Source organism: Pleurodeles waltl, chromosome 10 (assembly GCF_031143425.1).
Source record: "Pleurodeles waltl isolate 20211129_DDA chromosome 10, aPleWal1.hap1.20221129, whole genome shotgun sequence".
In the NCBI taxonomy this organism is placed as follows: Eukaryota; Metazoa; Chordata; class Amphibia; order Caudata; family Salamandridae; genus Pleurodeles; species Pleurodeles waltl.
In genome coordinates, this window is record NC_090449.1 from 147,443,248 (window position 1) to 147,461,036 (window position 17,789).

The 17,789-nt window shown below is 42.6% G+C and overlaps 1 protein-coding gene across 5 annotated transcripts in view; it reads right to left on the reverse strand.

Annotated features, from left to right (window-relative positions):
* DHRS7B (dehydrogenase/reductase 7B) overlaps positions 1–17,789 on the reverse strand; it is a 152,349-nt gene that overhangs the window by 36,692 nt on the left and 97,868 nt on the right. For all 5 annotated transcript variants that reach the window (XM_069210041.1, XM_069210042.1, XM_069210043.1 and 2 more), the window contains one exon: positions 3,378–3,588. In XM_069210041.1, the coding sequence (XP_069066142.1) occupies positions 3,378–3,588 (211 nt within the window). The remainder of the gene's footprint in view (positions 1–3,377; positions 3,589–17,789) is intronic.

Here is a 17,789-nt window from a genome sequence, read left to right on the forward strand (position 1 = left end):
GCTTGGTCTCATTTTTTCAAAGTTCAGTGCCATTTTGAGCATTCATAAATAAGTGTCTCACACAGCTGACTTTAGTATAACAGATGATGAAGTAGCATCATCAAGAATGTAAGATTTAAAAAACGTATGTGAAATTTATAAGGCTAAATTGGTCAAATTGTGCCTGAAGACCAGAGGTATGCGATAGTACATAGACTACAGGAACATTGTGAATTGTCATAACTATCATGGTGTTCGTAAACATACATTTGTTACCTTAGATATAATTCTAGGCTATTTCTTGATCTTCTGGCTGATGGAATGTTTTAAAAAAACATGAACGGATGAAATCTAAATACATATACCCTTTGGCACTTTAATGTTACAAATGGCAACTGTAATCTATTTTGTCATTCGTGCCCTTCAGATATGCCTTATCAAGTTTTTTTTAAACCAAGAACATTTCTCTTTGCAGCAAGCTGTTTGTCTGGTTGCCTCCATGTATCACTTCCAGTAATAACTCTAGAAACTGGAATTTTATTGGAGAAACAATATGTTGTTTTTGTGAGACCAAAATCTTAGAGAACAATATCAATGTTACAGACCTTCCATGCTTGGCACGGGAGGGGGCATTGGTGAAGCTCATTAAACTAGCGAGATGAAATGGTTAGGACATAGGAAAAACTGGTCTACTGCCAGGATGTCACGCTGGGACAAAAGAGACAAAGTTTGTACTTTGACATTCAGTCCCAAAGTGAGACAGAGAATTGGTGACTCAGAGTTGAATCCCAGGCCACCTTTCAAGCATGAAGTAGACACAGGCTTCATCTACGCTGTGAGGAAGCCAATGTTGGAATTATCAATAATAGCCTGCCCGCAATTCCATAGAAACACTGCAAACGGTCAGTGAAAAAAAAAAATCCTTAGAGGAACTCCACAGATGAAAGATAGAAAGATCAGATAACGTGGCTCAAGCTTAGTCTACAGCACATGAAAATCCTTTCCTCTCACCAATGAACTTTCTTCCCACCCTACAGCCCAGATTCTCTCACACACATTGGGTGATGCACTGCTCACTGAACTCAGTGATAGTACAGAATCCAGTGTGAACGTCATTTTGCAGCCTATCTTACTACAGAACACAGGAAATTTGAACACATCACTTTAACCCTGAAACAGTTACACTGGTTTCTCCTTCATGCGTGTAAACACTTCCAAGCATGCTGCATGACCTACAAAACTACCCCATGTAAAAAGGACGCCTTAGAAAGCATTTATGTCATCGGTTCTAACCAAAGAGTTTATCCTATAAGTCACACATTTTAAATGACAAAAAGAAAACACATAAGAAGGCCTTTTCCTCTTATGTCCTGGGTCCCTTGAATGACCTTTCACACACCTCAGGATTGCACAATGTACCCTACACTCCAAGAAGGACCTTAAGACACCTCTTTACTACAGTTCTATATCCTTGGGGGGGGGATTTCTCCTTTTTGCCTACCCATCACAATATGACTAAATGGCTCCTCAGCTACCGATCTAAATGTCTCGACACAACACGTATCTTTGTTATTTTTATGAACTATACTCATTTGCCTCACACGGTATAGTAAGCACTCTATAAATACCCCTCAATAATAATTATTATTATTATTATATATTTTTTTTAAATGGAGACTCCTTCACCTGAACGTATTATGAAATATTTCAGCTACCACATGTGAAAAAAGTCTGCTTTTCTAACAACATTAGCTTGGAAATCCATACTCCAAGCGGAAACATCTCAGGTTCTAAATTAACTTGGCAAAGTAAATGGGCTGACCAAAAAGGTGATCTGAAGAAGAATGAAAGGAAGTTAACCAACATTTTTACAACCATAAAGTCTCTATGACTTACTGCTCATCCAGAAAGGCTTGGCTCTTGAAACATTGGTTTTAAGGTGAATCCACTGTGGCAAGTTCACCATGTTAACACTGTCACCAGTTATGTTCCCACACTGAATTACCAATGCTCTACATTTTCCAAAACGTTTTAATGAAGGCAACCTACCCCCAATCTATAATCTGACGCCTTGGCTACTCCATACCTCTGCCTGGTGGCCCATAAGGGTGCTGCATACCTCTTCTTTGCCCCCACACCTTTTTACCAATGCAACATGTTTCCACATGAGGGTAGGCAGGAGACCACAATTACAGAGGACACATTCAAGATAACGTGATAGATCTATCATTTAACAGTAAAACTATTTCTCCATCCTCTAATTAGTTGGGGAAGTGAAACAGGAGTGGGGGCACCAAAATGCTACATATTTCTCTACTACCTGCCGTAAAACACTTCAGCACCTCAAATGTAATAAGTGTTGTCTAAATACAATTGCAATAGTTTTATAAACTGTAACAATATAAGCAAATAACAATATCTCTGACAATTTTGCCTTTGTCCCGTCACTATTTGCAAGAATGTGCATGGAATTGGTTTTAAGGAAAACAGGGAGAAATGAATGCGGACACCGAAGAGCCTGATCTCAGTTCCCTAGTACAGGAGCAGTGCTAACCTACCCATGTTGCCTCTATTCTCATGAAGTGCAGAAAATATAGGAGAGAGGCTCGCTAAGAACACATGCCTCTTCTAGACCTAGTAGCCGCTTCCTATTAGCTGATCGGAAATATCCCCCAGATCTTCCCCTTGAGGGTGCAAGGAATCATTAAACATCTAATATATAGGGTCTGCGATACCAATGTACAAACAGTTCATTCAGGTGGCTTTTTATCTTGCTGAATCTTTCCAACCCTCCACAGGCAAACACTGACCCAGAATCAGGACAGGATTCTTGTTCCATTAGTCAAAGAGTATAACCTTAATTTGGCTCTGTGTGTTAGGAAACAAGAATGCTCAAGTGCAAATAGCACTCACTACATGATGTGGAAAGGCAAGTCAGAGAGGTAATTTAAATGTCAAAACATTCTTGAGAAAACTCAAAGAAAACCCCCCAAAAAAGTAAATGATGACTATTAAATCCATCAGTAATCCTGATAAACATGTTCTAATGAAGCAACATCGATAACAGCAACAGGAACAATACATTTATGTCCAATCAGACTCCGATTCTAAACTCAGGCTACAAAATTTGGATAGTCAATAGTACACATTTTTAGCTGTCCATTGTTACTATATTTTTCGTACTGTGCAATTCCTTCCACTGTAGCTAAAAATGCAAACCACAGGAGAAAGCCATTTGTGCATGATTCTAAAACGGCGCTTTAGACAATCCCTCAGAAACAACCTGTAAACCCATTTAGCTCACAGCCCCGGGTTACAAATGAGGCCAAATGAAGAGCCACATACAGATTTTCGTAAAAGGACAGAGAAGCACTGAGAGACACAAACACCTCATGCACCTTTTGTTAAAGCGACAGGCCCAAAATAGTTGGTTTCCATCACCATTTTGTCAACATCCACATCAGTGTCCAGAATTGTGCCTCGGTAACTTATTCCAGCGTTATTTATCAAGATGTCCACATTTCCAACACATTTCAAGATCTCTTCTGCAGCACTCGAAACGGCTTCGATATCAGCAAGGTCAAAGGTCACTGTGTGAGGCTTGTGCATCTACAATTAAAGAAATGTAAAATATTGATAACTCAGGTGAGCTGGTGCAACACACAACCCATTTTCAATAATAAAGATGGCTTTAACAAAGATGCCACACCAACAATACTAGAGTACTATTTTCTCAAATATTCATTTTTATTCCCTCAACAGAAGAAAAGTTTCTAAAAACACAATCCAAAACATGTCTCCATTTAGCTGCCACCAATATGCAGTTACTTCACTCTATTAAAAAATATAAATATAAAAAAACCTAAGAAGCGTCGCTGTTTATACTTTTTTGGTGGTATAGCACTGGAATTATGTTTATTATACATTTATAAGACATGAATTCCACAATTAGGCTAATTTAGGAAGCATGATTTTTTTCGCAGACTCTGAGGAGACTAATTCGGACAAACTTTGATCAGGGTCAAACTAGCAGTAGAATAATAATCTGTGGCCCAATCCCTCCAGGTCACATTTTTCTTTGTAATTCTGTGTAGTGAAGGACTCTCACCCAGTCACTGTCGTTAATGAATGTTGCTTCTCTGATACACTAACCATGGAGTGATGAGCACTACTTTTCATTGTGTGGCTGTGGCTCTGCATCTTAATGATTCTAAAACTTTGTGTGTGGCCCTTGAAGTATTATTCATCTAAAGTGTTCAAAACATGCACTCTAGAGTTTTCATCAAATTAATATTAAACATGTGAGGGACAGACAACGAAAAAATATCATTGCAGAGTAGGTAAAATTATACTGAAGTAAGATGTGCCACACGGCTCATCGAGGGATGGATTTCCATTTTGTATGAAAATTAAAACAAAAAGGTCCATCAATAGAGCACAGTGAGGCACTGCAACAGCTACTTTTTCATTACATCCAACCAGCTCGACAGTTCTTAAACCTGGCAGACAAAGTGTGCACACAGTGGTTTGCTGCTCCATGCAAAGAAAGGCTACTTTACTTATGCAACTTAAAGACCACACATGAATGGCTTCTCCATGAGGAGCGTCGTCCCACTGCCAAAAATGTACCCCTCCCCCCCCCCCACCGGAAAGCCCTAGAGATGAATAATAAAATGATAATAAAATTCGTTGAATATCATTTTTTCATTCACCCTTCCTGACCAGAGTGTCAGGATGGGGTGGGGCCATTTCTGCAGCAGGCAGGAGTGGTGGGCTGGTTATGCACTTCGGTTTAAAGTGTGCATGTCTCTTTGGCCAGTCAGGGATGCACATTTTAAACTCCTCTAACCTGTCTTAGACAGCTGGGTGAGAGAAAGCACAAGCCTCCAGTGCTCTTGAGAGCGCTGAGAGAGGCGCTCCCTGCAATCCTGGTGCTGCTCTCATGCTGTTAAACTGTATGAGAGCAGTGCAGGGATTGCTCAGGGGAGACTTACTGGAGCTCGAGGAGACAAAGCAGAACATGGACGGAAGCAAGTAAGACATCGGACATGGTGCAGCAAGGTAAGTGGTTATTTCTTTTATTTACACTTGCCACTCACACTGCATGCATGCACCTGCTGTGTACAAATTGTTTTTCTTTGAAGAAGCTGTTGGAGTCATGAGGTAAAGTGACCCCTCCTCTCAGTGAAAGTGCACATGGGCATCTATTCCATTGTTAGATAGTTTTCCCACAGTTGGGTGAGAATGGTGTGTGAATAGAGTGTTAGAAAGATGTCCATGCATATGAAGTATAATATAATACTGCAACAGCCACAGGTGTCTGGAGAGGAGGGAGAACGCATGTGAATCTACAGCACTACATGCCATGAACAGATGCTTACAGGGTTAGTAACAATCTGTTTGATGGCATGTGAGGCTGTAGATACACATGCTCTGCAAAGACTGTACAGCAGTGCCCTCCAAACACTGTGGCTAACCAGTGGTTGTTGCAGTTATTTGAAAAAGAGTATGAAGCACAGCTTGTCCAGCATTTGCTTGTTGTCTTGCTAATACTTCCACACAATAGTATGTAGTAAATGTGTGGGGATTTGGCCACGTGGCTGCTTTGCATATGTCAGCTATTGGTATATTACCTAAGAAAGCCTTAGATGCACCTATTTTTGAGTTGCGTGTGCTCTAGGAGGTATGGGTAGAATTCCTTTTGCTTTAACATAGCAAGTTTGAAAATTGACCCATCTTGATATACCTGCTTTACATACAGCCTTCCCTGTTTGTGGAGGTGGGACTGCAACAAAAAGTTGTTTAGTTTATGGAAATCTTTGGTTCTATCAATTTAGTACATTAATGCTCCTTTAACAACTAAGGTATATAGAGTTCTTTCTGCAACTGAATCAGGTTGTGGAAAGAAAACTGATAATTCAACTGAATGAATCAGGTTGAACGTGGAAACAACCTTTGGAAGAAATTTTGGGTTGATACGAAGGACTGCCCTATCCTTATGTATTTGGAAAAAAATGGTGCCTCCAAGGTTAATGCCTGAAGCTCACTCACACGTCTTAGTTGAGAAGTGGATACCAAAAATGCTACTTTCCAAGATAGAAACTGGAGTGGACAGTTATACAAAGGAGGAACTGGTAGTCCCATAAGTCTAGTAAGTACAATGTTAAGGTTCCATATTGGTGCTGGAGGTACCCTGGGTGGAGTTACCCTTTTAAGAACTTCCATAAATGCCTGAATGACAGGTATTTTAAACACCGTTAAGTGTTGTCTGTTTTGTAGATGCTCCTCTACTGCTGTAAGGTGTAATTGTATTGAAGTGTACGCTAACCCACAAGTTTATAAATGGAGTAAATAGCAAACAGTATTTTGAATAGTTGCATTAAACGGTTCAATGTGTTTGTTTTGACAATAAAAAACAAACCTTTTCCATTTAGCCGCATAGCATGCTCTAGTTGTGGGTTTGCCTGCTTCCTTAGAATGGTCATGCATTCTGAAGGTAATTGTAAATATCCTAACTCTATGACCTCATGACCAAAAACGCAAGATTGAGTTCTTTGGGATTTGGATGTCTGTTTTTTCAATGGTTCTGAGTGAGAATGTCCAGGCGTAGGGGAAGCTTCTTGTGTAGAACTACTGAGAGTTCAAGAAGTGTTGTGAACCATGGTTTTCGTGCCCAAGTGGGAGCTACTAAAATGAGGGTGAGAGTTCGGTCTCAGCTTTCTCACCACAAATGGAAGGAGAGGGAGAGGTGGAAAAGCTGAGGGAAATATCCCTGACCAGTTCATCCATAGAGCACTGCCCTTGGACAATGGGTGTGGGAGCCTGAAGGCGACATTTGTGCATTTTGAGTTGTCTTCCGTTGCAAACAGATCTATGTGTGGAAACCACCACCGTTGGAAATATGGTTGTAGGACTTAGGGGGTGGAGTTCCCAATCGTGGACTTGTTGCCACATCCTGCTGAGTACGTTGGCAAAATCATTGTCTATCCCCAGGAGGTGTTACGCTAACAGGTGGATGTGCTGATGATTGCCCAATTCCAGATTGTATGAGAGAGTTGAGACAACTGTAGAGTGTCCCCACCCCTGTTTCTGCAAATACAACATGGCTGTTATGCTGTCCGTCCGGACTAAGACAATCTTGTCTTACAGGTGAACCAGAAAAGTTCGGAGTGTTAGCTGAATAGCTTGGAGTTCCAAGTAACTGATGTTTAAACTTGATGTTTGGTGTCCCACAATCCCTGTATTGAGAGGTTGTGTAGAAGCGCACCCTAACCTGTGAGGGATGCATCTGCTGTGAGTGTGATCTGGGGAACAGGGTCTAGAAACGGCCGCCCTTTTGTCAGATTTTGTGTGTTCCACCATTGCAGAGAATTGGGAGTGCGGCTGTCTACCAACACTAGATCCTGTATCTGCCCTGTTCTTGAGACCATTGACTCGCCAGATACTCCTGCAGCAGACGCATGCGTAGCCGTGCATGTGGCACTATTGCAATACAAGATGCCATCATCCCTAGGATTCTCTGAACCATCCTGTTGGAAATGGCCCTTTTTGCAGGGTCATTCCCAGTCTTTTTGCCTCCCTCCTCCTATTGATTCTGACCTGTTTTTGTTGGCTTTAGGACTCTGGGCACTTTACCACTACTAACCAGTGCCAAAGTGCATATGCTCTCTGTGTAAAGTGTACTGTTGATTGGTTTATCCATGATGTAGTGTTTTCACTTATTACCGTGTGTTATGTGCAAATGCTTTACACATTGCTCCTGAGATTAGCCTGACTGCTTGTGGCAAGCTACCAAGGGGGTGAGCAGGGGTTATCAGAGCGGGTATCTCCCTTATCCTGACTGGAGTGAGGGTCCCTACTTGGACAGGGTGCATACCGACTGCCAACTAGAGACCCCATTTCTAACACATCCGTACTGGAATCTATTGGTTGGGTATACCTGTAGCAGCAGAGTTGTTATATTTTGGATCCTGAGTGCATTTGGGTAGGCTAACCCTAACTGAGACTTTAGAACATCCCCTAGATATGGCTGTATCTGAGATGTTTGGAGATGGGATTTTTGTATGATGAAGGTAAATCCGAACTGGTGAAAGAGATGAAACGTTGTCTCTGCATGCTGTAGACACTGCTGGAGTGAATTGGACTTCATGAGCCAATCCTCCAGATACGGGAAGACATGAATACTTTGTCTGTATAGATGTGCTGCGACAACCACGAGGCATTTTGTGAAGACACGTGGTGCAGCCGTTACTCTAAAAAAAATAAAAAAAAATTAAAAAGTACCTTGAAGTGATAATGCCTTCCTTGTATGAAGAATTGGAGGTATTTTTTGTGTGCTGGATGTATTGGGATGTGGAAATATGCATTTTTAGATCTAATGCAGACAAAGTCTCCTTGCTGCACTAGATGCATCATATCTTGGAGGGTGACCATATGAAAGTGTTCTGACAGGATATAGTAATTTAATGGTCTGAGATCTAGAATTAGTCGAAATGAACCATCCTTTTGGGGAATAATGAAGTATAGTGAATATACTACTGTTCCTTTTTGATGAATGTGAACTAGCTCCATTGCTTCCTTCTGAAGGAGAGTCTGTACTTACTTCCTGACAGTTGTAAATATTCTACAGAGAGTTTGCGTTTTCTGGGTGGTATGTCTGGAAGTGTGTTGATGAGCTCCAGGCAATAACCATGTTGGCTTATATCCAACACCAACTGGTTTTGCCTGTTGGGAAAAGAACTGTTGTAGACATCCCTGACCGATGTTGTGTGATCGAAGGGAATGAGAAAAAGTCACTGCTCTGATGTGGATAGGGTTGCACGAGTGGAGAAGCCTCTTCCACGACCTTTTGAACTGTTTCCCCTATATGTGCCCCTGTAAAAACCTCTAGAAGGTGATGCTGAACGGTGTTGCCTAAAAGGAGTAGAGGAGCCTAATGTTGATTGCCTATTGCCCTGCCTGAAGGTAGGCTGCAAAAGGAACCCCAATTATCGAGAGTTTGAAGAGCCCCAATAGAGTTTCTGACATCAGTGTCCTTTTTCATTTTTTCTAGTGTTTGGTCCACTTCTGGGCCAAAAAAGTGTTCTTGATCGAAAGGGGCATTTAAGAGTGTTTGCTGCAACTCAGGTTTAAAACCTGATATACGCAACCAGGTGTTTATACCCCTAGCAGCTGTATCTGTTGCATCAAGAACACATCTAAAGGAATTATTTGAGATTAACTTGCCCTCCTGAACAAGTTGTACTTTTTTCCTAAACTCTTCTGGAAGATGTTGAATAAGGTCTTCCATTTCATCCCAGTGCGTTATATCATACCTTGCTAATAGTCCTTGGGTGTTAGCAATTCGAGTGGTTGGGAGCTTGAACCCCCACCCTTATACATGATGCCTCAATCAGTTTGATTCTTTATCTGGAGGAGGTGCATCTCTGGAAGTTTGTGAGTTATCTCGTTTACAAGCTTTTGGTATTACCAGGGAGTCTGGTGGAATATGACCCATTTAAGTTGGATCGAAAGGGGCTGCCTTATATTTTTTTATCAACTCTAGGTGTAATCATCCTATTATGGACAGGGTCGTTAAAAATGTCGTCCGCCTGCCGGGTCATACCCTTCAGCTTAGGAACGTATTGACAAGCCGTATTGGTGGAGGAAAAGAGTTTCAAATAAAAAAAATCATCCTCTATAGGTCCTTGTGCAATGGGACCTGACGATATGCAGCTGCCTTAGATACTAATTCATTAAAAGATGTAGTGTCATCTGGTGGAGAAGGTTTAGCTGGGTAAAGTTATGTGTTTGTATCACTTGGTGGATCAATGGTATATGTGTCTCAAGGGTCTAGTGGTGACTGTTGTGTGTCATCATTGCCCCCCATTAATCTTCTACATAGGATTGTGAGATCATTGTTGAGTTCCACCCATTATATCTGAAATATCTTATTGTGAGTGGTGTGGTGGAGGAGAGGGTGGTAAGAGCAGAGGAACTGGACTGGTGGTCATATCCTTTTTCTTAGGAGGTGTCAGTAAATCGATGGCCTCCTTGAATGAAGATTGATGTTTAGATTAAGTTGGTGTCAACTTTGATGATTTTGCACCAATCCGACAAGTATTAAGGTGAATATGTATTGCCTTTTGTTTCAGCTCCAGTTTCTCCGTCACAGTCTGTAAAATAGGCCCTGGTTCCAAATTTGGATATAGATGTGCTGAAACTTTTGATACCAAAGAGGCCTTGAGTTTTGGTACAGAAATGGTCGATGCAGATGTTGTCAGAACTGAAGACACTGATGGTTGGTTCGGTGCCAAAGTCTTTGGTGACAGTACATGGGCAGGAGCTTCAGGCTTAGCCTTTGTTGCAGAGCCGGAGGGCGGGGCATCTTTGGTAGTTGTTCGGTGCCTACCATGGCCTGACAGCAGAGGTAGCCCAGCAGCCTTATGTTTGGTAAGGGATGAATGTTTTTTAGTGGGTATGACAGGGGCCTTTGTACTCACTGCATGGTGCGCCGAAGTAATTTCCTGTGTTTGCATGCTGGCCTCAGCCTCTGAGTCAGATTCGGAGTCTGGAATAGAGAAGGCCTCCTCCTATGCCACAGAAGCCTCATGTAGCTCTTCATGTGGTTCATTGTCTTAGGTACCCAAGATGTCCAGTGTCCATTCCAACTCCTTGTGGTGGATTTTTTTTCTATGTACCTAACTATCACGCAGCGTCCATCGTGGTCAGGAGATAGACAGAGGTTGCAAACTGGATGGAGGTCTGCATGTAGATATTTGGAGTGGCACCTCATACAAAATTGAAAAGGTCTCCGTTCCACCAGCAGCGCATTCCTTATGTGTGCTGAATTCTGAAAATAAAATAAACTAAGCCAGAATGGGCAAGGCCTGAAGGCCGGGAGCAAATCTCGTCGAACCGAAGAAATTTGATTTTCTTCTTGTTTTCAACGTATGTGGATAGAATTGAATGAAAACAATACTGACAAAATGGAAGTGTATGCTGGTCCGAAGGAAGCCCGAAACAGTCTTGAACTGAAGCACCGAAGAACACGTCCGACCCCGATGGCAGAAAGAAAACAACCTAACAATGGAGTTGATGCCCATGCTTACTATTACCGAGCTGAGGGGTCACTTCATCTCATGACTCCAACAGCTTCTTCGAAAAAAAACAACTTGTACAAATCCGGACCCAACACTAGATGGTAGAAGTACGCAGAGCATGCCATCGAACAAATATTTTCATGAAATAAAGAAGATTTACAAAAATAGGGATAAATCAGATCACAACACTATGGGCCAGATCTACGTACAATACATTTGGTAAAAGTCACAATTTGCTGAACGACTTTTATGGAATTCCTTGGTATACTGAAATATGCACTAATAGATTGGATCACAGAAAATGAACCAATTCAACCTACCTAATTAATATTAATAAGGAAGGTCACAAGTTGTGACCCACTTCGATTCATTGCTATCACTGGGATCGTGTCCTGCTGGGGTAAGTAGACCACCTTGTCTGGGATTGCTCTTAAATAAAAAGCATTGGGAAAGCCAATAGGTCTCGCCTTTGAAGTAACTATTGGCTTTGCTAATGTGTTTTAACAGTACAGTAAACCAGCGTGGCTGCTGTTCAGCAGGGCTAAAGGCTTGTGGTGCAGAGGAGCATGAAGCGCAGTGTCAAAGCGGAGAGTCGCAGAACATTATCTTAAAGCGGAGTGTTGTAGAGCGGAGTGTCAAAGTGGAGTGGAATAGAGCTAAGTGGTGTAGGTTGGCACAGAGTATTACAGAGGGGAGTAGAGTGTTGCACAGTGGAGTAGCGTAGAGTGGCATAGAGTGGAGTAGAGTGTTGTGCTGTATAGTGGAGGGACGTAGAGTGGAGTAGTGTTGTGGGGTGGATTTCAATAGAACAGAGTAACACAGAATGGCAAGAGTGGAGAACAGTGGCATGCCGGGGCGCAGAGTGGCGTAGCACAGAGTGGAGTAAAGTGGGGTAGAGTGGAGTGCTGTGGAGTGCCAAAAAGTAGAGTGGCCTACTGCAGAATGCAGTAAAGTGCCATAGAGTGGAGTAAAGTGTCATAGGCTGTTGTAGAATGGTGTGGAGTGTCGAGAGTGAAGTGGCATAGAACGGCGTGTTGAAGAGTGTCACGGGGCATCACAGAAAGAGTGACATAGAATGGAGGGGTGTAGAGTGGCATAGCGAAAAAGAGGAGAAAAGCTTGTAGAGTGGACTGCCGTTGAGTGTCACAAAGTGGAGTGGCATAGAGTGGGGAAGAATGGTGCAGAGCTGCGTAGCTTGGAGAAGAGTGCCATAGGTTGGAGTGACAGAGTGGAGGGGCATAGAGTGGAGCAGAACGTAGTGCCGTAGAGCAGAGCAGAGTGGCGTAGAGTTGAGTAAAGTGGTTTAGAGCGTTACAGAGTTGAGTGGCGTTGAGAAGCATAGAGTGTTGGGGAGAGGCGAAGAGTGGAATGGCAAAGATTCAAATGCTGTAGAGTGGAGTGGAGCAGAGGAGCCTAGAGTGAAGTGGTGTAGAGTGTTGTGCAGCATAGTTGCATAGAGTGGAACAGAGTGATGTAGGGAGGAGTAGAGTGGGATGGACAAGAACGTCAGTATGAAGTGATGAAATGTGGAGTGGCGTATAGTGTCTTAGATTAGTGTGGAATGGAGTGGCATGGAGTGGAGCAGAGTGCCATAGAGTGGAGATGGGTTCAGTATAATGTCATAGATTGGAGTGGCACAGAATGGAGCGGCATGGAGTGCAGTGGCATAAAGTGGAGCAGAGTGGTTTGAAGCGGGGAAGAATGTCATGTTGTAAAGTAGAGGGGCATAGAATGTCATAGAATGGAGTCAAAGAGTGGAGGGGAGCAGAGTGACACATCACAGAGTAGAGCAAAGTGTTATAGAGTGGACTAGAATAGAGTGAGTGCCTCAGAGTGGAGTAGTGCCAGAGCCTGGGGTGGTGTAGCATGCAGTGGCCTAGAGTGGAGTAAAGTGTTGTGAGTAGCACAGAGTGGAGTAGAATGTCAGAGTCATGAAGCGTCTAAGTGGAGAGACAAAGTGGCGTATCACAGAATGGAGCAAAGTGTTGTAGAGAGGAGTAGAATGCCATGGAGTGGAGTAAAGTGTCAGAGTAGAGTTGCATAGCGTGGAGTAGTGTAGATTGAGTGGCCTAGAGTGGAGTAAAATGTTGTGGAATGGCAGAGAGTGGCATAAAGTGGAGTGTCCTAGAGTGAAGTACCCACAGTGAAGTGTCGAAGAGTGGAGTGTCATAGACTGAAGTGGAGTAGAGTAGAGTGGAATGGAGTTGAGTGTCATAGATTGGAGTATCAGTCATACCGTGGAGTGTCAAAGAGTGTTGTGGAGTACAGTGGAGAGGCGTACAGCTGCCTAGAGTGAAGTGGCAGAGAGTGTCAGAGTAGCGTGGAGTGGAGTAGAGTGGAGTGGCGTACAGTTTTGTGGTGTGATGCAGACTTGAGTGGCGTGGCATAGAGTGCAGAACCCTGAAGTAGAATTGAATGGCCTGGAGCAGAGTGGCATAGATTGGAGAGATGTGGAGGTGAATGGAGTGCAGTAGAATGGAATGGAGTAAAGTAGAATGGTGTATCGTAGAGTGGAGGGGGATACAGTAGAGAGGCGTGTCTTAGAGTGGAGGGTCATAGAGTGGCAAAGAGTGACAGAGTGGAGACACAGAGTGGAGGGGCGTAGAGTGGCGCAGCACAAAGTGAAATAAAGTATCGTACAATGGAGGGGCATAGAGTGGACTATAGTGGAGTAGAGTGTTGTACAGTGGATTGGTGCAGAGTGGAATAGTATGTTGTGGAATAGTATGTCGTAGAATGGAGTGTTGTAGAATGGAGTGGCAGAGTGGAGTGGCATAGAGTAGAATGTCATGGAGTGGCATAAAGGGGAGTAGAGTGCCAGAGTAGAGCAGAAGGAGTAGTGTGTCAGACTGGAGTATCATGGAGTGGAGTAGAGTGGGGTAGAGTGACCTACAGTGAAGTGGTGTAGAGTGGAGTAGAGAGTCGTAGAGTGGAGTATCGCAGAGTGATGTAGCATAGAGTGGAGTTGCGCAGAGTAGCATAGATTGAGTGGAGTGGCATAGAGTAGAGCGGCGTAGTGTAGAGAGGAGCAGCATGTCGTAGTGTGTTGTGGACTAGAGTGCTGTAGAGTGGGCAGTGGTAAAGTGGAGTGGAGTATCCATGGCGAGGTAGCGCACTGCCATTACAGCCACCACATTTTCAATTGAAACGAACATTACACTTGCCATTTCCACAGACATACAGTTTTACTGATAAAACCATACAGCACACAAACAGTAATATGTTATTACTACGATATATGTTTTAATCGTATTAAAATATTTGTTTTCACCACACTTCAGAATTACAAAAAGTGTCTCCTTTCTGCTTTTCTAATTTTGATTTATTCATAAATATTTGCATAGATCGTTTACAGACAATTGGGTGTGTGCTAGAAAAATAATGTCCCACAGCCTTTCCTCTCTGAAGGGTAGCAACAGGATTGTCACACAAATCCTCTCGCTTTGAAGTCAGAGACAGAAAAGTAAACATCAAGCTCACTCGGAAGACAGAGCTTGGCATTTGACCTCCGTCTTTGAATGCACATAAAATGTGACAAGATTAAGAACAAAATTTAAAGACCTATTTACAGAAAGCGACTATTTGTGGAAAAACAAGGAACAATGGTGAATAGGCTATGCTTCACAGAGGGACAAAGACCGCTAGACAGCCTAAAACAAATAAAGTCAGCAAATAGAAAGCAATCAAATATGAGTTACAAGCGGAAAAAAAACAAACAGTGGTATGCAACAGGATGGAATGCATTCACAGGGAAGCTTTCAGAATGTCTTCAAGATGTCTTTCCAAACAAGACAGTGCGCTGGATGTGTTAAAAAAAGAATAGTCTGACAAACTTCTTTTTTTTTTTCCATTTCAAGAGTAAACCGGGTCAATGCACACCCTAAAAGCGCTCCTTTCAAATACTGATTCAGTATGGTTTCCTAAATCTTTTTAGCCATTAGGAATAGCCACTCTAAATCATTATCACTGGATACGCTTAGTATATTTGAAAAAAGGTTAGCATTCTCAAACCTTCCGATTTACCGTATCAGAGCATTTGCGAATGATCTTAGAGTTCATAGTATATTGCTATTGCCACAGAATTTAGTCTAACTGCAAGTAATGAATGCTCAGGGATGTGGAATTCCTATCGCCCGACGCCCGGGACATCTTGTCTGGGGTCAAGGGCAACAAGTTTTTATGTTTACTTTGTCCTTGGGACAAGTAGGCCCAACCCTCTGCAGCACAAACCCTTTGGCTGCTTTTTTACAAAGAGTGGAACTCTCTGCAGTTGAGGTAGTGTGTTTCCAAAAGATAATGCTGTTCGAACTTGTATTTATGGTTCATTATTTGAAAGCCTTCATTATTAGGGTGAGTGCTGTAAATAAATGTTTTAAGGTCACATTTCACTACTGACGTTGGTTCCAGTACAAAAAATAAATAAATGTGTATACACATGTCTGAAAAGTTTAAGTTATGAGGCTAAGCATAATGATCCCAGAATGCTCTCTGATTCGATGCAAATGAAGTGTAATTTAGTAAAATGTGTTGATGCATGCTAGTATTTCCCAAAAATATTTCTAATGGAAAATCAGTGTAACCATTTTCAACACGAATATGGGAAGCATGAAAATAAACAAACACTGACAAAGCCAACTGATCTGACATATTTTTATAAGTCTTTTAGTTTCATCAATGCGTGTCTTGTTTTGACATGGCTTTTGTAACATTTTATTGTTGTGGGAGCTACCAGGCCCTCAACATTGTAACACACACTGGCAAAACCCCCCGAAAAAGTTTTTGAACTCTAAAAGCACACGTTGCCACCAGTGGCATAACAAAGGCCCCGCAGCCGCCCTCCAGGGGGCCCCTTCAGCACAGCACCTGCCCTGAGTGAGTCTGGAGAGGGGGCTCCTCCATGTTCTTTGCAAAGGGGCACCCTCCAGTTTCGTTACGTCACTGATTGCCACTGTAGTTCCTGACACTGAACAAAACTACTTTGTGTGCCAATATGCTCCTTGTGGAAGAGCAGAATGCGATCACTCACAGTGAAGCCAGCCGAAAGAGAAAGAAATAGAAGTTTAATAAAAACAAAATGTCTTTGTTAACACCAGACCTAATTAGGGACCAAGACCCACATGTAGGTAGCTGTTTGCATGTCGCAAACAGCGACTTTCGCTGTTTGCGACGTGCAAAAAGCACATTGCAGTGCACAAACCCAGTTTTGCGATTCGGTAACCTGGTTACCGAATCGCAAAATGGGTTGTCGCAATTAGGAAGGGGTGTTCCCTTCCTAATTGCGACTAGCAGTGCAATGTAGGATTGTTTTGTGACCGCGAACGCGGGCGCAAACCATTCGCAGTTTGCACCCATTTCAAATGGGTGCTAACACTTTCGCAAAAGGGAAGGGGTCCACAGGGGACCCCTTCCCCATTGTGAATGTCACTGTAAAAAAAAAATTCAGATCAGGCAGTGGTCCTTGGGACCACTGCCTGCTCTGGAAAAAATGAAACGAAAACGTTTCATTTTTCGTTTTTGTAATGCATCTCATTTTCCTTTAAGGAAAATGGGCTGCATTACAAAAAATAAACTGCTTTATTGAAAAGCAGTCACAGACATGGTGGTCTGCTATCTCCAGCAGACCACCATCCCTGTGAGGGCCGCTATTCGCAAGGGGATTGCAAATTGCGACCCACCTCATGATTATTCATTAGGTGGGCATTTGCGAAGCTCTTGCGAATCACAGATGGTGTCAGGGACACCATCCTACATTCGGATTTGCGACTCGCAAATTGCGAGTCGCAAATCTGAACCTACCTACATGTGGCCCCAAATCCTTAAAGAAAGTCACAAAAGTGCACCCATGGTATATGTCGTACCCCTATAAAATATTTGTGAACTGTATTTTAGCATGGGTAAATACGCATGTGTAGATTTGCTCATGTGAAAATCTATTGACGATTTGCAAGTTCATTTTCCCTCCAGCCACTTTCTTCCCAACCCTGGAAGAAGTTCTAATTCTGCCATTGTCAGGAGTAAATGTCCAACCTTTCTTATTATAGGAAAATATTAGAGAGAAGCTGGTGAAAATCTTTAAAACATGCAGGTTAGTAGGTTTGCAGACTCAAAGGCATTCCAGCCCTGGAACTATTGCTTAATGCTTCCTCCAGCCCCAGTATGCAGATCTGCAGAAAGGTGGCAAAATAAGGAAATTGCTACAGTAGAGATTGAAACTGCAAGTATTCAAGCCCTACTATGGTAGTAGCCCTGGCATAATCAGAGAGGCTATTGTCAGAGCTCTTCATAATGAGATTGCTGCCATAATTTGTCGCCACACTACATGGCACCAAAGGGACAAGTAGATCTTTTTACAGGACAAGTAGATTTGAGAAGCAACCTGTCCCCTGGACAAGTAGATATTTTAATAAATTCCACACCCCTGCCACACTACATGGCACCAAAGGGACAAGTAGATCTTTTTACAGGACAAGTAGATTTGAGAAGCAACCTGTCCCCTGGACAAGTAGATATTTTAATAAATTCCACACCCCTGATGCTAAATCAACATTCACAGATAAGGTGGCTTCACTATTTGTAAACATTTTCTGTTAAATCCTATGATTTGCACTCATCAGGAAACATATATATGTGGATTGGTTGTTTGCTCTATTATTGAAGTGGAGATATTGGTTCCTCCCTACGTACTGGAGATAATGTATCCCGAGGCACACCTTATAAGACAAATTCCTG